At 42.9% G+C, this 22974-nt stretch overlaps 1 protein-coding gene across 1 annotated transcript in view; it reads left to right on the top strand.

The window, feature by feature from the left end:
- CMYA5 (cardiomyopathy associated 5) overlaps window positions 1-22974 on the top strand; it is a 57030-nt gene that overhangs the window by 8434 nt on the left and 25622 nt on the right. Inside the window, exons 3-7 of the mRNA XM_019531702.1 lie at window positions 785-1018; window positions 3267-3289; window positions 8531-8652; window positions 16135-16284; window positions 17948-18094. Of these exons, the coding sequence (XP_019387247.1) occupies window positions 785-1018; window positions 3267-3289; window positions 8531-8652; window positions 16135-16284; window positions 17948-18094 (676 nt within the window). The remainder of the gene's footprint in view (window positions 1-784; window positions 1019-3266; window positions 3290-8530; window positions 8653-16134; window positions 16285-17947; window positions 18095-22974) is intronic.

The following is a 22974-nucleotide window of genomic DNA, read 5'->3' as shown; positions in this document are numbered from 1 at the left end:
ACATCTATATCGCTACTATTTTTTTTTCTCCTTTACAATATTGACAATGGTTTGAAAAGATTTGTTGTAGCTCCTTGCTGGGATTAACACTGGAAAGGGGTGTTGTACTAGTCCTTACATTAGGCCCTCTGACTGTGAGCGATTAACTGTGAAAAATAAACATAATTTTGCTTTATAATATAGTGCTGCGATAATGATCACAGTGACCATTACATGTATTATGTGATTGTCAAGCACTGGATAAGCAAGTGATTCTCTCAGTATTTTTAGTCTAAGTTCTGTTTAAAACAAAAGTTTTCACAGATTGAACTTGCAAACCTTACATGCTTCAAATTAGCAATATGAATCATTTTGTGCAGGAGGGCCAGATATGCAGCCCATGGGCTGAATCCAGCCCATGAAGCTATATCACCTGGCCTGTGGGGCTCATAGAGGAGCCAAGAATTCGGGATGGTAGCGAGCAGGGGTACGAGGAAGGGGGCGCCACTGCAGTCTGGGGTATGGAGCTGTGTTGTGAAAGCATGTCAGCAGCAGAATACGAGCAATGGCTGTGCTTAGTCACCACAATCACTGCTGTCACTTGCCCTGCTGCCATGTCTGAATCTGGCTTCTGGATCCAGCCCAGGGGGGCTGGGTGAGTACAGCATCTCTACTGTGGAGCACCTGAATGAGTGGTATGGGAAGGAAAGGTATTTGCTCTCATAGTCTATATTGACTTCCAGGGAAATTTTGTTGACTGATGTAGTTTTATTTCTCAGATTGGCATGCTTTTTTTATTTTCCAGGAAAACTGTAAGAAAAGTGAACGGGTTTTAGAAGATCAAAATGAAGACATGGTTAAGAAAGTGACAGCACAGTATGACGAGAAGTTAGAGAACTTTGAGGAGGTGAAGAAGATGAAAATGGAATATCTCTATGAACAGATGGTTAACTTTCAACAGATTATTGATGCTGCCAAGGAGGCTTTGGGGACAACTGTAAGGGAAACTGAAGAACTTGATGAGGCTAGTTTCCTAAATGTAAGTATGAATTATGTTCAGGACAATAACCTAAATAGCATGAGTCTCATAAGGCATTTATATAACATATTCAGACCCAGGCAGCTCTTTAGATCTTTGTAGTTTTCTAAGATAAATTTAGTCTGTAGTCTCAGGTGTGCCAATCTAGCACTGCCGGATCATTTCCTTATGTCACATGCGTGCTCAAAGAAGAACTCTAAGAATGATTTGTAGGATGGAAACCATGTCTTACAATGAAAGATTAGAGAAGCTCACTCTACTTACCTTATTGAAGAATAGATTAAGAGGCAACTTTAATGATCTACCCAGCAAGAAGATACCCAACACTAAAGGATATATTAATATAGCAAACAAAGGTGAAACTAGATATAGGGATTGGAAATTGAAATCTGAACTTGAAAAAAATGGAAATTGAAATCAGAACTGGCAAAAAATGCAAATTGTTGGCATTGAGGATAACAAGACATTGGAGCCAAGTAGGAAATACAGTAAATATCTATTATGTAGGAGTTTCAAAAGGAAGCTTACAAGAAGTGGAAACCTAGAGTTGCAAAATGGCCCTGATGCAGGAATGACTGTATGGCCTATGTTTTGCATGATATCAGACTACATGATCATAATGGTCTATTCTGGCTATGAATCTGGGTGTTATGTATCGTAACTATGGGTCAGGTCCTATTTTCCCTTGCTGTACCTAAGTAGCTCTTACACAGCTGTGTAACTGTAGTTTTTGGCATTTGCACATCATCTGCACATACTCAATAGGCTACACTGTGGCCAAGTAGCTGCCCAGGGGGATTAGAACTGTTCAGGCATATATGTAACACCAAACATGTCTCAAATCCTTAGTCAGAAATAAATTGCATTGGAGTGGAAAAGGAACTCCCATTTCTGGACCAAAGTCTATTGGATAGGGCAAATGCCCAGGGAGTGGGACACCCAGATTCTAGGCCATTCCCATCCACAGGGTGGGGGCTTTAATCTGTGTCATCTGCTTTCCAGCAAAGTGCTTTAACCACCATTCTATAGGCTAAGCATTGCCCAGAGCACCCTTTGTCCTTCCTATTGAAGTTGGTCAAATGAGAAGCAAAAAAGCAGGGAGATACGTAGGGCCAGGAGGACAGCAACCAAGAGGGAAGATGGCTCAGCGAGAAGGGTAATGCTTTGCAAGGGAAGGTATTCCAGTTAGGGCCCCTGCTTCCAAAAGGGCAGAAACTACCCCAATTCTTTGTGTCTACTCTGGCCCATGACTATTACACGCAAAGTGCAGCTCAGCTTCTAGAGGAGGCTGTAGAGCATTCTGGGCAATGGGATATATTTATTCAGTCCCTTGGAAATCATTCTTTTTACTAAGTGAAACAGCTCCAACAAGAAAGATTGAAAGATGCACTAAAGAACCTAGTGGTTAAGGCATTCACCTGGGTTGTGGGAGGGCAAGGTTTAAGTCCCTCCTCTGGTTGATTTAGACTAGAGGCTTTAATCTGACTCTCCCATGTCCCAAAAATGAATGTCCTAATCTCTGAGGTATTGACTATTCTTGGAAGGATTGGGGCCACCCTTGCATTTTGCATGAAAACCAATCACACTGTTTGCTTCCTGATGGAACTGGAAAAGTTTTGAACTCTTAAAGCCTTTTTGGAGGACAGGGTATCTAATTCCTAATATGCTCTTAACATGTATAGTCATTAAATGTCTCCTGACTCTTTCTGTAAAGGATGGAGGACTGGATCCTGAAGCCCTATTGTGCAATGAAAAAGGCAGCTGAGGCACTCCCACAAAATGTAAAAAACCCAATTCCACTAGTATAAAGCTCATGAAACATCAGCAGCTGTGTGTATGTATTGAGGTGTGGGGGGCAGTATTTTTGGTCTTGGCATTTGGACCTTAATATTTATAATACAGAAGTGATATTGCCTACTATAATAATGATGTAGGCTTTAATACAGCAACCGTTCTTGGCTACATGCCTAACTTTTTAAGCACAAGTGTTTCTTGATTGACTGCTTGCATACTTAAAGCAACACATGTACTTAAAGAAACATATTGAGTCAAGGTCTTACAGAGGGAAATTGCTTGAAAAGACAACTTCTCTTCTGGGATAAATGAGCAAAAAACCAATAAAATCAATGGAGCTGTGTTTATTTACATCAACTGAAAGCTGTAGAATTTGTTTCATATACTATTTGTTCTTAAATATTATCTCCTGTTTGTTAAATTGTTAATACATTTCTCTTTTCTTTTCTCTTAGTCATCTAAAGAAATGAATAAAAGGTATAAACAATGCATCTTAGGTGCATTGTGTGTTAGGTTTAGCATGTTGGATGCTTTATTTAATACTTTCAAGCCTTATTGAAGGCATGCTGCCAACATAACTGTCTACTATAAACATCACACATAATAATCATTCAGAGAAGACATCTCATACTTGTTACTGTAGCTGACAGTGTTTGAAGTGTTTTGCATGTGTTTTGTATTTCATAATTTAAATAACAAATATAGCATTTTAAATGTCAATTCATTTTGAATATTTTTCATAGACATTCTTAAGTAGATGTTCCTTGTAATTATTGTATAAAACATTTTGATGATGCTTAAATCTTAAACACCACTGTTTTCAAGTGTTCATGTTTTAGTCATATAATTTCCATATTAGATCAAATCTTAATGGAAATACTTAGGTATCACTTGCATAAGAGGAGATGTGGGGCTAAATTTACAGCTAATGTAAATGGATGCATCTCCAGTAAAGTCTGAATTTGGATTTCTGTTTCATTCCACCTTCACTTTCTCTCTACTCTCCTTAAATAAATAAATAAAATAACAGTCCCATGGTCAAAATCTTCTTATGCCCTTCTTAATGGGGCTTCCTCTCAGTGAGACTTGTAACATGAAATATAACTAATCTTAAGCACATTTATCTCCCGTTAAAATTTTCACAAATTACCTAGGAATATTAATATAGAATAATAGAAAATAGCGGTTGGAAGGGACTTCAGGAGGTCATCTAGTCCAACCCCCTCCTCAAAGCAGGACCAACTATGTCATCGCAGCCAAGGCTTTGTCTAGCCAAGTCTTAAAAACCTCCAAGGATGAAAATTCCACAACCTTTCTAGGTAACCTGTTTCAGTGTTTACTACCCTTCTAGTGAGAGAGTTTTTCTTGTTATCTAACCTAAACTCCCCTTGCTGCAACTTGAAACTATTGCTCCTTGTTCTGTCATCTGTCACCCTAAGAACAGGATAGCTCCATCCTCTTTGGAACAACCTTTCAGGTGGCTGAAGGTTATTAAATCTCTTCTCAGTCTTCTCTTCTTCAGACTAGATGAGTCTAGTTCCCTCAGCCTCTCCTCAGAAGTCATGTCTCCCAACCCCTTAATCTTTTTTGTTGCCCTCTGCTGCACTCTCTACAATTTGTCCACTTCCATTCTGTGGGGGGAAGCCTAAAACTGGACGCAGTACTCCAGATGTGGTCTCACCAGTGTCAAATAAGAGGTCTGCTGGCAGCGTTCCTACTATTGCAGCCCAGTCTGCCATTTACCTGCTTTGCAATAAGGACACACTATTGGGTCTGTTGCTGGTAGGTGTTATAAGGCTTCAGCCTCTTCTTGATGGGCACCTTGCCTCCAAGCGACATCAGGGTGAGATTTAAGCTCGGGTGCCACCTAGATGGTATGGGTGCTGCTCCTAGTCACCTGCCGCATCTTTGATGTTCTTTGTTGGGGAGGCAGTTTCCTTCAGGTGGCCCCCAAGAGCGAAGAAGTCTTGATCCTGGTTCTTTCTTCATGGGGCTCCAAACCTCTCCTTTACCCCACCCTTACCACATCCATGGCCTGGACAAACACTCGACTCGGCAGGTCTTCTCTTGGACGATTTCCCTTCTCGCCCTGCTCACCCACTTGGGACTAGATCGGGCCTTCCAGGCCAGTTCCACCTTCCCCACAGCCGGTTCCTTGGCTTCAGGTCGGCTGGGGCATGTAAGCCTGCCCTGTCTTCAGGCTAGCTAGGGCGTCCAATGAACCCAACTGAAACAAACATCTGGCCTCCACCGAAGAACCCCTGGGATCCCAGTGCCCCTTGATGGCTCAAAAATAAAGAAACTTAAGCAAAAGGATAGGGGACTCACTCGTCCCTGTGCTTCGGGGACAGTGGGGTTGGGCCGCTGTCCAGTGCCCCTCCCGGATCTGCCTCCTCAGTTTGGCCCACTCCAACCCCTGACTGACCTGGGGTCACTCTCTGTCTTCCCCAGATCAGCGGTGAAGTGTGGGGTTCCCACACCGGGTTGCTCTCGTCTCCCTGGCGTGCCACACATGGGGAGTAGCTGCTCCCTGCCAATGCCAACCGCCACTGTACCTGGATTCTCTGGTGGGGCCGTGGAGTTGTTTCCAGGGAACATGGGTTTCCCCTGGGTAGGGATTCCTCCATGCCTGGCTGGAGCCCTCTACTCACTACTCAGCTCCTCCTCTCCCGCCTTCAGCCGGGCGATCTCCCTCCCGACAACTGACAGCACAAGTGACAGCTCCCTCCCTCCCTCTCAGACAGCATCTCTTTCTCCCTCCACTGGCCATCCAGCTGTTCTTCCAACTGCTATTTGAGCAGCCCACAGCTTTCAGATGCTCTACCCTCGCCGAGTTGCAGCTGCAGGCAGCTCCAGAATTGCAGAGCCTGTTCCCGCGATTCCTCCTGGCTGCTGCTCATCGGGATCCTTGCGGTAGGTATCAGGGTGCATGGGGTGGGGGTCCAGGACCCCCTAGAAGGGCTTTCGTTGCCCCTCTCACAGGTTTGTATTCAGTTTGTCCCCTTTAATGCCCAGTTCCTTCTCTTCAGAGCTGCTGCTTAGCCAGTTGGTCCCCAGCCTGCAGTGCTGCGCTCCATCCCATCTTCCATGTCGTCTATGAAGATGTTGAACAAAACCGCCCCACGACCAACCCCTGAGGCATTCCACTTGATACCAGCTGCTAGCTAGACATTGAGCCATTGATTACGACCCTTTAAAAGCAATGGTTCAGTGAATTTTCTATCCACCTTACAGTCCATTCATCCAACCCGACTTTCTTAGCTTGCTTGTAAAAATGTTGTGGAAGACCCTATCAAAAGCCTGGCTAAAATCAAGGTATATCACATCTGCTACTCTTTCTGCATCGACAGAGCCAGTCATTGTGTCATAGAAGGCAGTCCGGTTGGTCAGACATGACTTGCCATTGGTGAATCCATGCTGACTGGTCCGAATAACCATCTTCTCCAAGTGCTTAGAAATGGATTCCTTGAGGATCTGTCCCATGATTTTTTCCTGGACTGAGGTAAGGGTGATTGGTCTGTAGTTTCTCATTCTTCGTTTTCTTAAAGATGGAAACTATATTTGCCCTTCTCCAATCATCTGGGACCTTTTCTGATTGCCATGAGTTTTCAAAGATGATGGCCAGTAGCTCTGTAATCACATTGGCCAACTCCCTCAGCACTCTCGTGTGCATCCCATCTGGCCCCATGGACTTGTACACATCCAGCTTTTCTAAATAGTCCCTAATCTGTTCTTTTGACACTGGTGGCTTCCCACCTCCTCCTCAAACTGTGCTGCCAGGTGCAGTAGTCTGGGAGCTGACCTTGCCTGTGAAGGCCAAGATAAAAAAAGCCTTGAGTAGTTCAGTCTTTTCTACATAATTTCTCACTAGGTGGCCTCCCCCATTCAGTAAGGGACCCACACTTTCCTTGATTTTCCTCTTGTTCATGACATACTTGTAGAAATCCCTCTTGTTACCTTTCACGTCCCTTGCTAGCTACAATTCCTTTGTGCTTTGGCCTTCCTGATATCATTCCTGCATGCCCAAGCAATACTGTTGTATTCCTCCCTTGGTGTTTCCACTTCTTGTAAGCTTCCTTTTTGTGTTTTAGCTCACTGAAGAGTCCTCTGCTAAGCCAAGCTGGTCTTTTGTCCTACTTGCTAGTCTTCATGTGCATTGGGATGGCTTTCTCCTGTGCCCTCAGAAAGCTTTCTTTAATATGCAGCCAGTTCTCCTGGACTCCTTTCCCCCTCAGACTGGCCTTGCAGGGGATCCTGTCCATGAGTTCCCTCAGTGAGTCAATCTGCTTTTCTGAAATCCAGGGCCCTTACTCTGCTGCTGTCTTTCCGTCCTTTCCTCAGGAGCCTGAACTCAGTCATCTCATAGTTGCTGCTGCCCAAGTTGCCATCCGCTTCTACACTCCCCAACCAGTCTTCCCTGTTTGTGAACAGCAGGTCACAAGCCTGCTTGAGTCTGCAGGCTGTTCTATACACAAAATTCTTCTTGGTTGAAATCCTGGCTTTGCTGATGTCAAGAATAAAAGCCCAGGTGACTGAAATGGAGCCAGGAATTTGTCAACTGATTTAAATAGCAGATATGTGGTGCATGCTGGCACATGTGATTTGTTAATAAAGAAGTCAGCATTACTGTTTACAGGCTTGAAATTATGCACTTAAACATTTAGCTTGATTGGGACCAAAGAAAATCACATGAAGCCCATTTCAGGTTTTTATTGCACGTTAATAAAAAGGTTTATCATATGCAACATTGTATTTTAAATTCTATATGTAAGTTAGGGGGGCTTCTTCAGTGACACCCCAAACCTACTTTAATATTTTTCATTAATGCCCAGGATATGGGCTATAAAATCATGTGTTCTGCATCAACATAGTTTACCACATATGAAGGCCTAACCAATTTGTCGCATCTTGTCATTTACTGAAAAACATCTTATGTAAAATATACTTCTCAGGGATTTCCTTACTTCATGTTTGTTTTATTAACATGAACTTACATATTAATGTGTATTCTGTTTTGTGTGTGGACTTATTCTAATTGATTTTTTTCTGATTGACTGCAAAGATGAAGAGAAGGATTTATGTGATGCTATGTCTTTCCAAAACTGTATTTTTAATATCTGTGTTCTGTGAAAACTGTGAACAAGTAACTGCATCAAGGTAAAAAAATAGCAAAATTCAATTGCTTTGCAGAAAGACTCTTTTAATTTCTTTGAGACAGCTTCTGCCTCAAAGTTAAAAATATGGTGTTTTTAATGCTAATTAAGTACAATCCATTTTCCTTTTTTCTTATTTTTTGCTCCTTGCAACCAGCTGCTTTACATTAATCTCTGGAGTCAGCTTCCTGTAGATTAGTTGTAATTTTATGTAGCCTTTAAATATACTTAAAGGGATAGTGTCAGCAAGCATATACCCTTGCAGACAGAAGGACCCCTATATACAACTTCTGTTTCAAACCTTCCCATAGCTCATGAGTGTATTGAATTGTGGAGTTGGATAGGGTTCATCTTTATGGCTAAGGTGAACCTGAAATAGCTTTAACAACTCTGCACTCTACTTAGTGTAACTGTTCTAAGTATCCAAGTTTAGGAAGTTCTCTTGCTTCTGATGTTAATTCCTTGGGAAATATTTAGAGAAGTGCATGTCACATGTTTTTCATCTCTGACCTTTGGGAGCTATGTATTACCACCCAGATTTATTTGGATGTTTTCTTCCAAATAGGTTGCTTTCTGCCATGGATAATACTCTCTCTTTAGAAAAGCTGCCCAGTGCTTTTTCACTTTTTCAACATTATGCTGACAGTCCAGTACAAAGTGATCAGAAGACCTTGAACCTCGTACCCGGTAAGAATCTCTTCTGGGTGCATCTGTGCAAAGGCTGACATTTTGGCAAAGCCTTGGAATTTATAGAACGCTAAAAACAGTGTGTGCTTGAAAGAGGAGCTGCAGAGTTGTAAGCCTGTATAATTAGCAATCAGAGCTGAATTTGAAATGAAGTCTAATTGTGCACAAGTGTTTGGTTTATTATGGAACAGTGAAAGGGGTGGCACAGGAGAAAGGACTAAAATGTTTTGTTTGTTCTAAAATCCCATAATTCTGCCTATTCCTCCTACAATAAGGAACATGCATTGGATCCCACATAGGGATCATAGGTGAATGTAAGACTTGTGTAAATTTCTCTGTGCCAAGGAAGCCCCAGTGTGCTCCATTGTTTCTGGGCAGAAACACAATAGTTGTTCAGGGGTCCTTCTGAACCTCCAAAGTCCTTAGGAAGTAGGCTTCTGACTTGAGTTATGTGGAGAACACAACTGTGCATGGGTTGCAGAAATAGGCCATTGAAACTGTGTTAGTGTGGATACAGCAGCCGGAAGCCCATCTACATCCAGTCTTACGGAGCAGTGGCTACAGAAAATGGAGGTAGCCTATTTCATAGGCATGACCAGAATATTGTATCTCCACTCCACCTGAAGAGCATGCCATACTTGTGTATGATTTATACCCATAAAGATTATCCAAATCATGCCAGCAGTAAGTGAAGTGAAGAGGACAAACTGTATTTGTGTACTGTGTATCATGTATCATCTTCACCCGTTACAAGCTTTCTCTTCAATTTTTTTCTTAATGGAACAGACTTTGAAAACCAACAGTTCAGCACAGTGCTTCATCGCTGGCCACCCACTCAGCTTCGTCCCCATCAGCATTCTGCCAGCCATTCTCTCCAGCTTTTCAAAATACATTTTGTTTCAAGAGAACTAAGTGTACTTAGGTGTTTTCAGGCAGCTCTGCATAAAGGAGGTTGTGAATGACGGCTCTGCACAACAATGCAAATCCTCACTCTTGTAGTCTAAGAGAAAAGTTTGCCTATAACTTAGAGGCAGTGTTTCTGACATTTTTAGGGGAAATTTGCTTTGATACCTTTTCCAGTCCAATAGGAGAGTCCTCTCTTCCCACCCCAGCCGCTGGTTAATGGCAAAATGGGAGATGAAACAAGGAACATATATGTTTTGCCTTTTGTGTCATCTTTTCAGAAAAGTCAGTGTAATATCATCATTTTCTGGACTGGTTTGCTCCCCTTCCTATTTTGATCTGCCTTAACCACTGTCTCCAGTTAAAAACAAACATCACTGAATTTGGATTAACACATTGAGGATGAATAGGTGTATCCCATGAAATCCACCTCCTTTCAGTATTTTTAATTCCCCTTTCTTTCCATATAGTCTTTTCCTTATAGTGTGCAAAAATAAAATGTACTGTTTCTCTCTCATCATCCTATGTAGTATTTACTCTTTCTTTTACTATTTAACTCTCCTTTTTTTTTGCTTTCTTCTTCTTCCATTTTTGCTTTGCTCATCTCTGCTCTACTGCTCTAAGCAGATCATCTAAGTGCCTCATCATCCTTCTGACCACTCAGTGAGGTAGGCAATACTGTTAAAAATGGTAACTGAGGCATAAAGGAATTAAATGACTTGCCTGAGAACATATAGGAAGCCTGTAATACAGCAGGGAGTTTAACCATAGTCTCTGATATGCTGACTTCCTTTTCCTTCTCTTTTCTGGCAGTGTGCTGACACCAAAATGAGCTTTCCTGGAATCTGGAGCCTCGCCTGTATTTATTTCCTTCAGTTTATTAAAATCTAACAAAAGCTCCAGGTACCCCATGGTTAATAAAAACCTAGAAAATAGCAAAATGGACACCCAAAGGCTTTCTACCTGGTGTAGTATGATAACTGATTTCATTATTTGATTATACTACCAGAAATATCCATTTTGTGCAAACCCAAAGCCCCACTTCCCTTTTCTTTATTTAATTTGCTTTTTGAGCTGTTTAAGTAAAACTGAACATTTTCAAATAAAATATCTCTTTATGTTGAAAAACTGAAACATTAGGATATGCTGGAACAAAATGCTTATATTGTTTCAGACAAAGAACTGAAGAAATCTGATAAATTGGGTCAAAATTCACAAAATGTTTCTGCTGACCCAAATCTGCAGTTTGTGGTAAGAAAATATTTTGTCTGAGAAAACGTGCCCAGTTTTATTTCAACTACATCAGAAAATTCTCCCCTTTAAAGCTGTCAGCCTTCCCTAGAGCTTTCCACCAAAGTAAAAACCCCTTTCCCCTCATCCAGAGCTATTCTGTAAGACTTCTGTACCTTGTACAATGTTCCCAAAGATGTCGCTCCTCTTTTGTCTTCTCCCCACTCTCATCTCTCAGTACAACTTATTAGCCCACACAGAATAGTGCACTGATGTGACTGTGTTGCTCATTGTTCTGGATACACCTGAAGAAGCTTACCCACTCTTTGGATTGTGTCATTAGTGACCTTGTGCCCTGTGCAGCTGCAGCCATCCACACTGCCAGTGTCATGGCACTGCCCTCATCGCTTCACTCCAGCCACTTTCTCCAAAAAAGCCTGGGGACACAAAGCAGCCTTGCAGCATGCTTTTGAACTGGGATCTCTCAGAGAGATCCAGCAAGACTAATTCCAAAACTGAAAGCCTGTCTCTGAAAAATACTGTCATTGTCCTCTTCTGTTTAAATAAAAATATGGTTAACGAACGGGCACCTCCACTGACTGAGTTGTCCTACCAGGGAGGCTATGAAAGGAGGAAGCACCTGGCATACTTCCTAAGTCCCATAGGGCCCATGATACATTAGGGCTGTCATAATGTTACTCAGGAGGCAAACTGGAAGTACTTTAGGCAGAGCTGAAAACTGGAGCTTGTTGCAGAATTTGAAGTGGAACATTTCCCTGTCGGGCAACTTGCTTTTGTCACAATTGACATTGCTGGGGAGATGTGTCTACTTTGACTACATTTTATTTTTGAAGGAAAAACAAACATTTTGATAATGACCATTTTGACATTTCTTTAAAAAAAAATTCATTTGGAAAAAAAATTTGTCTGATAAAAAATTAAAATGAGACTTCTTGAAGTAAATGTCTTGACTGGCCTTAAATTATTGTATTTTTAAATTTATTTTTTAGGATTTTTGAAATTCTCTTTCATTCTGACTTCTGGCAAAAAAAAAAAATATTTTAAATAAATTTCCTGTAGAATGAAGAATCTAGTTCACACACATCTCTATTGAAAACTGCCAGTAATTTTCCCTCTGAGCACTAGGAAAAGGAAAGTGCTCCCTCAAGTTGGTCACTAGCAATCACTAGTTGTAATATTAAAAAAATCTGGTTTGCTTTTAGCAACTGAAAGGAATTTTTTTCTCTCAATGAGAGGCAGATGCAATCCTCCTATACTGATAGCTCTCTGTATAAATCACAGGAAAACAGCAAGCATCAGCATTTGCCTTATTCATGCCACAGGGGATCATCATCGTTACTGTGAAGATAACTGAAAAAAGCTTTCTTCTTGCATCTTAATAGAATTCATGTAACATGGAAATTTACTGAGAAAAAGGGAAAAATGCATATATTTTTGTTCTGTGCAATCAGGCTATTTAGCAGTGAAATCTATTTTTTCTACCATTAACCCATACTTTTAGAGGGAAAAACACAGCAATCTCATCAAGGATGGTTCTGTTTAGGTCATCAATCAAATTTTTTGATGCATATTTGAAGTTTATGCACTCATAGAGGACCTTATGATGTCTTCAAAGAAGTTAGGAAATGCCAGCTGACCGTAGGACCTTAGTAATACACCAGCACTGGAAAACTGAAACAATTCTCCTAGTTCCTGGAAGGATTATCTCCCTACAAGACACTACTAGGTCCTCAGAAAGCACTGCCACAGTACCAGATCCCAAAAGAATCTCTTATTCTCCCTAAGGATAAGTTCTGAACCTTGGAGACAGAGCCCAGGAGTCCAGCCAGAGTGTAGTGGGAGTAAGGCCCTCTACTATAATCCAAAGCCTTCCTGTGGACTAGAGGCCTGCTTTCCTGCTGTCTTCTCTCCCTCTAGACCTGATATGACCCTTCATGAAGCGTTAAATAGTTTTTCTTCACTTTAAGGAAACTTATTCACCCTGTCTTCTCTTTGCTGGAGGGAAACTCCTACACTCCGTCTCTGGAATCTGGCTCCTTTTTCCTGTAACTTCCACTTTTGTACTGTTCCCTACAAGCAAGTATTTCATTCCCTGTTTGGTGGTCACTTATGTTTCCCAGCGTAGCCCCTATGTTTAGGGCAAGATGAATTCAGCAGAAACGTGATCTTCCAAAAGGCAACCTGCTCCTGTCTCTAATGCAGTGTGACCTGAGAATACTCTTCCAGCAGGGCTTCCTTATCTGCCAGCTCTAAATTGTAAGATGAATTTTTAGGCCTCAGCATAATTTATGCTTCAGAGTGCACCACAGCATTGTAAAAGCCTAGAGCACATGGACTCGCTCTCTTCAGTAAGATTAATAGGCCTCATGAAGAAAGGGCAGGGATGACGCCTTTGGCATTTTACTACGTTTCAGTATTTTCTTGATACCTTTAAAGTTATAAGTTACTGCTGGCCTCCAAAGACATTGGTTCTTGGATCATCAAAGGGCAAAGGTGTACACTTAGGGGACTCTGATCTATTATAAGATCTCTAATGGACAGAGTCCACAGACTCTCCTGAGAATGGTCAGGCATTGGGTTGTTTGCTTTTCACTGCAGAGGCAGTTTGTGGCTACTTGTACAGGAAGCATATTTCTGGATATGTTTCCAAAGAAGACCTGCCAGAGCAGGTACATAGTTTTCATTGCCCTTCACATGGAGGAACAACATGTCATGGACTGTAAACCTGTGTGACTGGTGTTTAAAAAAGAATACAACAAAAGAATGCAGAAGGACTCTGCAATCAGTCCTGAGCTAGATGAAGTTGTGGAGGAACAAGAAACCTGAAGTTATAGTCTGAGAGACCCCCCTACTCCACTAGCACCAACAGCATTACGCATGATTGATTAGGTATTTTGATCTTTAAATATATAGATCATCCAAAACTCCACTGCCATAAATTTATTGTTGCCTCTGTTAGACAGAATAGTCTATATTTGCTCCTTTGGGGAGTTGGAAATCTTTCTGCTGGGCTCCTGTAGAATTAAAGTGTTGGTCTTCAATCCCTGACCCTACTAGAAACAAAGGAACTGCCACCTGTTCCTTCCTGGTGCCCCAGGGCTGTGCCAGGTGGCAGTGTGGGGAGCTGCAGCGAAATTTGGGGTGGCTGTAGCCTCTTCTCGGCACTGCCGGAGCCTGCTCTGAGCCCACTCCCTGATGAGAAGGGCCCTGTGCAGTGCTAGCTGCGGCTCCATCCCACAGCTGCCACCTGCCTCACGCCATGCAGATCTGGCAGCACATGCCCGCCCCTCCCCCCTACTGAGGTGCAAGCAGTGGTGGGAGCCACCCCCACCCCATGAGCTGCACCTCTGTCCCACACCCCCAGCCATGCCTGGGCAGTGCCTGCCCCTGCCCCCTCCCTCACCACAGGGGGCACTGATGTGCCCACACTCCTTCCTTTCCCCCTCCCCTTCCGACTTACCAGCTGGAGGCAGCTCTCCACACTGCTGGCTCTGCTTCACGCTGCATTGCGGCTGCACAGAGCATGGGTATTTATTGGTCAAAATATCGGCTCCATATGGCTGATATCCAATATAGACAATTTCCTTCACATCAGTACCGATCTGATATCAGACCGATGTATCGATGCACCCCTAAAAACAACACATATTTTTCTCTAGTTAAAAAATAAAGCTTTAGTAATATGCTAGGGGCCTAGGGCAATATCATTTAGTTTAAGATTGAAGCAAAAACAAACATAATTTAAAAACAATCTGCAGGGCTGTGAAATAGGAGCTTCATTACCAGGAACAGTTAACAGACCACAGAACTGCAGAACAAAGGGCTTGATTGGTGGACGATCAAGACCATAAAAAAGAAGAGGGGGTCATCATTAACACCTGTGGAATAAAGAGTTTAGAAGGGATCGGGTAGATTACAATGAGCCATGAAGTCAAGTGGCTCTCAGCACAGCCTGAATAAAAATGTTGCTACTACTACCCAGCAGTTTGTTTTAAACTTTGGGTGAAACAGGAATCAAAGTAGGGTGCAAGTGCACCAGTGCCACGACCTTGGATCTGGCCCTGGGTGCTAGTGTTGGCACAACCTTTTCAAACAATGATCAGCCCAAGACCTAATGTTCTTGCCATTAGGATTAGGTGGGTAAGTGTAGCCTAAATATTTGCTGACTCAGCAGGACTGATATTTGTTGATACTTGGAAAAATATTTGAACAAATTAAAGAATAATACTGGCACAAGATCAAGTTAATTCATAACTAGTTATGAATACATTTAGGTTGGAAATTAAAAGGTTTCTGTTAGAGGAATGAAGTTTTGGAATGGTCATCTGGACAAAGTAATAGGAACAAAGAACCTGAATCTCTCCAAATTAAATTTGACAAATTAATATGATGCGAGATGCACAGTGTGGTAAGACAGGGGGTTCTGGATCAGTACTCAGAGCTGTGATATATGAATTCAAGTATTTGCAATCCCAGTGTTAGGATTCAAAGGTAACTGTTTCTCTTTGGTCTGGTAAACTCATGGTACCAAGCTTCTGCTGATCTAGGGGCCAGGCTGCAATTTTCGCCTGTCGTTAATGTTTTATTGATTTTTGTAAGATTTTTCCTTCCTCTGAAGCATTAGACACTGGCCACAGCTAATGGTGGAAATTTTGTGCTAGTGTTCCTGTATTTAGAAATTTCTCAGGTATTTGATTAGAAGATCTTGATTTTCTGCTTAGGGTCAAGTGAACCACCAGATTCAGGGTAAAGAAAGAATACCACTCCCCCCCTAGTCAAATTGGCTGGGACTGTGGTGGCTTTTGTTTCCTGCGTAGCATGTGAGACATTCTTCTTTTGAGGGTCCTCTAATAATATACAAACCAAATTACTTCTCTGCCATTGCAATGACAGGCTTATGGTAGTGGCCTATGTTTCCCCTGTTTTTTGCCTGTGGCACATGGTTGGGTGTTTGTGGGTATTTATTTCATAATGTGACCTGTGGCTGACATGCAAGAGGTTGGAGTGGGTAGCTTGTAAGACTCTTTGGATAAATGGTTATCTGTGGATGCAAAGGACTGGGCTTAATCGGCTGAGAGGCCTCTTGCCAATCTGATGTTCCCAAATTCTTTAAGGTTTTACACCTGTGAAACTCCAGCAAAGTGAAAGGGTATAACCGGATCTCAGCAACTAAGTTTGTTGACCTAAAATCACATTGATATTACCCACATTCAATTATTCTAAATATCCAGCCAGCTTGTTCATTTTGGTGAATCTTTATTTGTAGTTAAGGAATTGATGTAGTTCAACCGACAGGAGTATGAGTATTTACTCAGATTTTTCTTTTAGTTCCACAGACTCCAAAATTAAAACCTCAGGAACCAAACTCAGCTACCAGCACATCCGTAGCAGTCTATTGGACTGTAAATGAAGGAGACATTGTTGACTACTTCCAGGTCTACTGCATGGAGGAACCTCAAGCAAACAAAGAGCAAAGTGGTATGTGACTGAACCTGCCTGTTAGCCCCAATATTTCAGCAAAAAAGAAAAGACAGGATGGTTGCCATCTAAAGGGAAAGAGCATAGAATCAGTAGCTGAGAGATTGTGAAGACAGTATTAAGCACTGAAGGTATTACAAGTAACTGAGGAGACCATGAACTAAGTAAAAGAAAAAGGTGAAATAATAGCTAAGTATTTTTGCGAAAGGAATCAATGTGGGTATTTACGTTATGGCACATAAAGCTATATTTGGCCTTAATAAAAGGGTCCTGATTTTCAGAGACCATGCCGTGCCTATTGACAGCTCTAGAAGATACAAATTCAATTCACCATCTCCAAAAGTCAGGGGTGTGATATAGATTTGTGGGGGGAGAGGGGTTTGACATTAGGATCCCAAGTGTATAAAATGCATCCAGTTGTAATACAGCAAGAAATACACTTTTCAACATACAGCTGCAGATGGCATTAAACAGATTTTGCTTTATATATATACATTAGGAAAGGGATTCCATTGTTTGCATATTACAAATATTAATCTAGAAATAAAATCATTTAAAATGTATTACTATTGCTTAAACTAAATTTTTTAAAATAAAAGAAGCAGTTCCTTTTGAGAGATTTGGTTACATGAGAGAAATGAAGCCCAGTTTCACAGCTGCTTTGAAATGACATGCACTAAAAAAAATTGGGGGTCCAGTCCCTCACAGTGTTTAATGCTTTGACATCCCCTTGACTTTAGTGGAATTTGAGGGGACTCAGCCCTAGGAGTGATCAAAAAATTTCTGTCAGTGGAAAATGGGGCTTTCAACTGAGTAACATTTTCTGCAAAAAATATCTGATTTCCACAGAAAATGCCAGTATTTCACTGAAAAACCCAATTGGCTAAAAACCAAAATATTCAGATTCAAATTGCACCGTGAACATTTTGTTTAGGGTGCCTTATTTAGGAAGCCACTGCTGTCCTTCGTGGCCTCCGTCTCCTGGCTAGATAACACCTACATGACCCCTTATAATAATATACTCCACTTATCACTAAGAGGGAAGAGAGCGCGGTATCATGCCAGAAATAGTCCAAGCCAAAATCTTGCCCAAAGAAGAGAGAGAGAGCATAAGGCACCCAAACCAGGATTCCTATGAGGCACCATTTTGAACACAAAATATTTCATTTCTGATATTTTGCCAAAATATTACAATTTCTCTGGAAAATTTGACAAAAGTAAAATACGGTTTGAATTTTCAAGGGTAAAATCCGTATTTTTTAACAAGCTCTGCTCAACGTATTGCAGGAGGAAATCAGTACTTTGTGTGATTTCTGCAGTTCTGTTTGAGAATGAATGATGGAGATTTAAAACAATATAAATAGCTCTAAAATATCTCCATGTTAATTGCTAAGGCAGTGCTGTGCTACTCCCAGAAATGAAGGGCAATAAAATGTAAAAGTGCCAGCCAACAAACCTGCACTTTTTATCTCCATGCAACAGAACTCATCTCAGGTCTTCTCAGCCATATTTTTGTGACAAAAATTATACTTTTGCATGCAAGACCTGACAATGTTATCTCCTGTTTACGTATTAGTTGATGCAAGATAGCCCTAGAGCAGATGAATTGTTTATAAAAGATGCGCACTTCCCTAATGACCTGTATGTGTATGCTTGTCCCTAGCCTTGGTGGAAGAATACAGAGTTACAGTGAAGGAAAGTCACTGTATCTTGGAAGACCTTGAGCCAGATCGCTGTTATAGTGTATGGGTTATGGCTGTGAACTACACAGGATGTAGCTTACCCAGTGACAAATCTACCTTTAAAACTGGTAAGTATATTTAATGATTGTTGGCCTCCAATTCTTAGATGATGTTAAAAATGTTGAAAAGTATTTAGTCTTCCCCATTTGTTTTTCATAGATTCATAGTTGCATAGATTCATGTTAGATCAAGGCTGTCCAACTGGCAGGCCATGGGTCACAGCCAGCCCTCAAGGAGTTAAACTGTGGCCACTGGGCTCCTGCTCCAGGCTTTGCTTCCCCTTTTTCCTTTTCTGCTGCTGTCTCTGGAGTACTGGGGCTTCCCCTCCCTCCTCCAGCTTACTCTGACTGTCCCCAACTCTATCCTCCCACCACTCCTGGGAGCGGGGCGGAGTGATGGGGCCTGTGGGACTGAGGAATTCTGGGAAAAGAGGGCTCAGGAGAGACCTGGGGACCCTGTGTGATGCAGCAGGAGTTGCCTCCCGGTTTGGGGAGGTGGGGAGGGAAGAGGGGAGACAGGCACAAAGGCAGAGGGGCCCAAGGTTTATACACCATTGGTTCAGACTGTATGTGGAGAACTTCTTTTATGGTGTATGTAAAAGTGAAAGTGATAATTAACACTTCCTTTTTTCTGTAAACTCTTCAGGGGAGGGTCCATGTCTTATGTGGATGAACATTAGGAGTTCATACTTCAGCTGCAACTTCTATACACTACTGTGATGCACATAATAAATTACAAATAACTAGATAAGTAAGTTTTATTGAGGAAACGAAGGCTCAGAAAGTTTAAGTGCCTTGTGCTGGGTTGACCATGGATTAGGCAGAGCAATAGAAGTCATGTATCCTAATCCATGATCTGACACTTCCTTTGCCAGATGATTTTTATCAGGCCATTTAAACTCTGCAGGATGAGCAAGATTATTCAGTTTCTGTGATGGTGAAATATGAATAATAACAGTTAAATGTCTCATAATAAATAGTGTTTGTAAAGCACAAAGTGTTACTGAGACCATTTGAGACCTGTCCCTACTGCTGTCCTGGCACTCCTCAGAGCACTACTGAAGTGTTACCTTGCTCACTTGTTCCAGTTCCCCATGTGCCAGACCCAGAAGTGAGACTGTAAAAATGTCCTGGGGAGGAACCAGCCTTGAGCTGCCTCTCCACAGAGTGCACAAGAGCTGTGTATAAACAAAACGAGGGGCATGTGTGCACAACACTTTAAAGTGGGTTAAATGGTTTTGCACTGCTTTAATGGTGTTGGTGTTTGCACACATCTGTGGTGTATTGTACAGTAATTCCAGGTGCTGTAGCAGATTCGGCAGCATAATTCACCTTAAATGACTTGGGGCGCAGCAAACTAAAACTCCTCCTCCAAGTTTTAGTTTGCTGCCCTACAGCGGTGGAATGAAGCACTGGGCTCCGTGCAGCTCAGGGGCTCTGCAGGCAGCCTGGCAGCAACCTGGGAAGGCAGAGCTGCCGGAGAGGCAGGTAAGTTTGGGTGTGTGCATGACACGGGGGTTTAAAGGGCTCTAAATTGAAGCGGTGTTTTTAAAAACCCACTGCTTCAATTTAGGGCCCCTGTTTCATCTCCACAAGCCCAAGAGTGCTAGTAGTAGATACTCTCAGAATGACTGTGCATCCTCATCTCTGGGTTTGGTACACATGGAGTGGGAGGGCAGGGCATGTTCTTCAGCAGTGTTCTCTGGGACATGGTGGAAGTGGTATAGACAGGCCCTTAGTAAGCAGCTAAAGCACTGAGCTCCCTACTTAGTTCACTGGGCCATGAAACCTTCTCTTCCTCCTTCATATTCAATTAGCAGGGTATATTTTTGTGGGTTTGTTGGGGTTTTTTGTTTTTGTTTGTTTGTTTGCCGAAGGTCAATATTGCAAAAACTGGTTGTTTTAGATCTTACTCACTAAAAAGATACAGACTTTGTGAAAATCCAGACCTCATAGGTGCCAAATCCTGTGCCAAATTTAGCCTATAAATGGCAAAATAATTCACAAATATATTCACAAAAAAATAAGAATAATATCTCATTTCTTCATGGTCTAATTTATAACCTCTTCTGACCCTCGTTTTCTGGCAGATAAATTCTATTTTTGCCTTTGTGCTGGAGTGAAAACCAAGTTTTTTGGAAACTCAGCAAGCTATTCTCAAAACTGAAGTTTACTAAAAGACTATGAGCTAAATTCTGTTTCACCCTCATCCATGTCAGTGTGACAGGGGCACCTTCCAGGGGTGGTTGTGGTGCCCCCAGGTGGCACTGCAGCACCTCTCTGCCTACCCTGCCCCCCTAATCTGACTCTTCCCTCCTTCCTGCCATGCCTTGCTACTGGTTAGGATGTTGATTGGAAGGCTTCATTTGGGTAACCAAAGTCTAGCCAAGGGTACATTGCCCCCCATCCTCCTTCCCTGGCTACTGGTGCAACTAGGTAGTGCAGGGATCTGCCATTCTCTCATTCTTTTCCTGTCCTTGGCTGGGGCTTCAACCCTGTTGGGTTCCAGCCCACCTGACTTTAATTAGGGCCTCTGGCCCATCTGGGTTTCAGCCCTCTCCTGGGTCTCTACCTGGTAGAGGCTGCCACCTCCCTCCCTCTCCAAAACCACCAGAAAAATAAGAAAGTCTAAACATGGAAAAATAGAGGGGAAAATTTCAAGGGGTGCTTAATACTCTGCTCTGTGGCTGTTGTACCTCCCCTCACAGCTGTCCTGGTCCATCAGGTGTTTCTAACAGGCAAGTAGAGGAAAAGAGTGGGGGGGGCGGGGGAAGGAAAACAGATCCTTATTGGGTTAACACACACTGCCCCAATCCTCTGTGTGCACTCACTTCACTGGGCTCCTCCTGAACCCATCTGAACCATTCTTAAACCCCCGGGTGCACTCAGTTCACAGTGCCCCTCCAGGGTCTGTGCTGCGTGTATTCTATCCCATGCTCCTTATTCATGTGGGCATCAATGATATGGGTCGGCGCGCTCCCAGCTGGGTCATGAGGTGCTACAGGGATTTGGGAGCGGGGCTGAAGGGTCTGGGAGCACAGGTGGTATTCTCTTTGATCCTCCCAGTCTTGGGGTATGGGCTGAGGAGGGAGAGGAGGATCCACATAGTTAACCAAAGACTGTGGAGCTGGTGTCATCGGGAAGGCTTTGGCTTCCGTGACCACAGCCTGCCCTTTGGCAATAGAGGCAGCGAGCTGCTGGGAAGAGATGGCCTCCACCTCTCTTCCCTAGGGAGGAGGCTTTTCTCAGCCAGACTGGCTGACCTGCTCCACTGGGCTTTAAACTAAGTCTGCTGGGGGACGGGAGGACTACCACCACTGCTGGCCTGCTGAGCAACCCTTGCAAAGCCAGCAGACCAAGGGACTTAAGGGATCCCACCCCTGCCCCAGCCCTGGTACAATCTGTGGGCAAGGTAAGAGCCCCCAAGGAGACACTTGCCTGTCTGTACACAAATGCCAGGAGCTTGGGGAATAAGCAGGAGGAGCTCATCCTCCTGCTCAATGCAAATAATTATGATGTCATAGAGATAAGAGAATATAGCTTTATGTGCCATAACGTAAACACCCACATTGATTCCTTTCGCAAAAATACTTAGCTATTATTTCACCTTTTTCTTTTACTTAGTTCATGGTCTCCTCAGTTACTTGTAATACCTTCAGTGCTTAATACTGTCTTCACAATCTCTCAGCTACTGATTCTATGCTCTTTCCCTTTAGATGGCAACCATCCTGTCTTTTCTTTTTTGCTGAAATAATGGGGCTAACAGGCAGGTTCAGTCACATACCACTTTGCTCTTTGTTTGCTTGAGGTTCCTCCATGCAGTAGACCTGGAAGTAGTCAACAATGTCTCCTTCATTTACAGTCCAGTAGACTGCTACGGATGTGCTGGTAGCTGAGTTTGGTTCCTGAGGTTTTAATTTTGGAGTCTGTGGAACTAAAAGAAAAATCTGAGTAAATACTCATACTCCTGTCGGTTGAACTACATCAATTCCTTAACTACAAATAAAGATTCACCAAAATGAACAAGCTGGCTGGATATTTAGAATAATTGAATGTGGGTAATATCAATGTGATTTTAGGTCAACAAACTTAGTTGCTGAGATCCGGTTATACCCTTTCAATTTTGCTGGAGTTTCACAGGTGTAAAACCTTAAAGAATTTGGGAACATCAGATTGGCAAGAGGCCTCTCAGCCGATTAAGCCCAGTCCTTTGCATCCACAGATAACCATTTATCCAAAGAGTCTTACAAGCTACCCACTCCAACCTCTTGCATGTCAGCCACAGGTCACACTATGAAATAAATACCTTTAAAAGCAAATTGGATGCTCATCTTGCTGGGACCCTATGACCCCAGCTGACTTCCTGCCCTTTGGGCAGGGGGCTGGACTCGATCTTCTGAGGTTCCTTCCAGCCCTAATGTCTATGAAATCTATGAAATATTCACTTCCCCTCTCCCAAGGTCTTTCTTGAGCCAACAGAAAAGTTCTCAGTCCTCTGTGCGCCTTGGGCTCTTGCTCACCCTGTCAGCACAGGCTTCTCCTCCTGAGCAGCAGCTGTTCCTGCAAGGCTTGCCCTGGACCTTATCTCTCAGGATGGCGCCATCCTGCTCCACTGCTGGGGCCATTCCTTCCCACCCCTGCCTTGAGGAAGGGTTTATGTCCCAGTTAACTTGTTCTCTGCAGTCAGCTGACCAGGCTTCCTGCTTACTTGGCCCAGGTGCTGCCAATCCCCCACTTTTCCTTCCTGTTTTCTGCAGCTAGCTAGCTGCAAGCTGGGCTTTGCAGAAAGGGGGGTGAGCTTAGCTCCAAGCTAGTCATTCCTCCTCAAGGGGCTCCGTCCATTACCTGCAGCAGGCAGTTTGCCCCTCCTGCTCTACTGGGATTTCTCTTGGTTGCTGGGGTCTCTACCCCTCTGGTTAAGTTGTCAGGGCTTCCCTTTTTGCAGGCAG

Source organism: Crocodylus porosus, unplaced genomic scaffold (genome assembly GCF_001723895.1).
Source record: "Crocodylus porosus isolate Cpor-Errol unplaced genomic scaffold, CroPor_comp1, whole genome shotgun sequence".
NCBI lineage: Eukaryota > Metazoa > Chordata > Crocodylia > Crocodylidae > Crocodylus > Crocodylus porosus.
The sequence above is the reverse complement of the archived record's forward strand: the minus strand, read 5'-3'. Positions and strand labels throughout refer to the sequence as shown.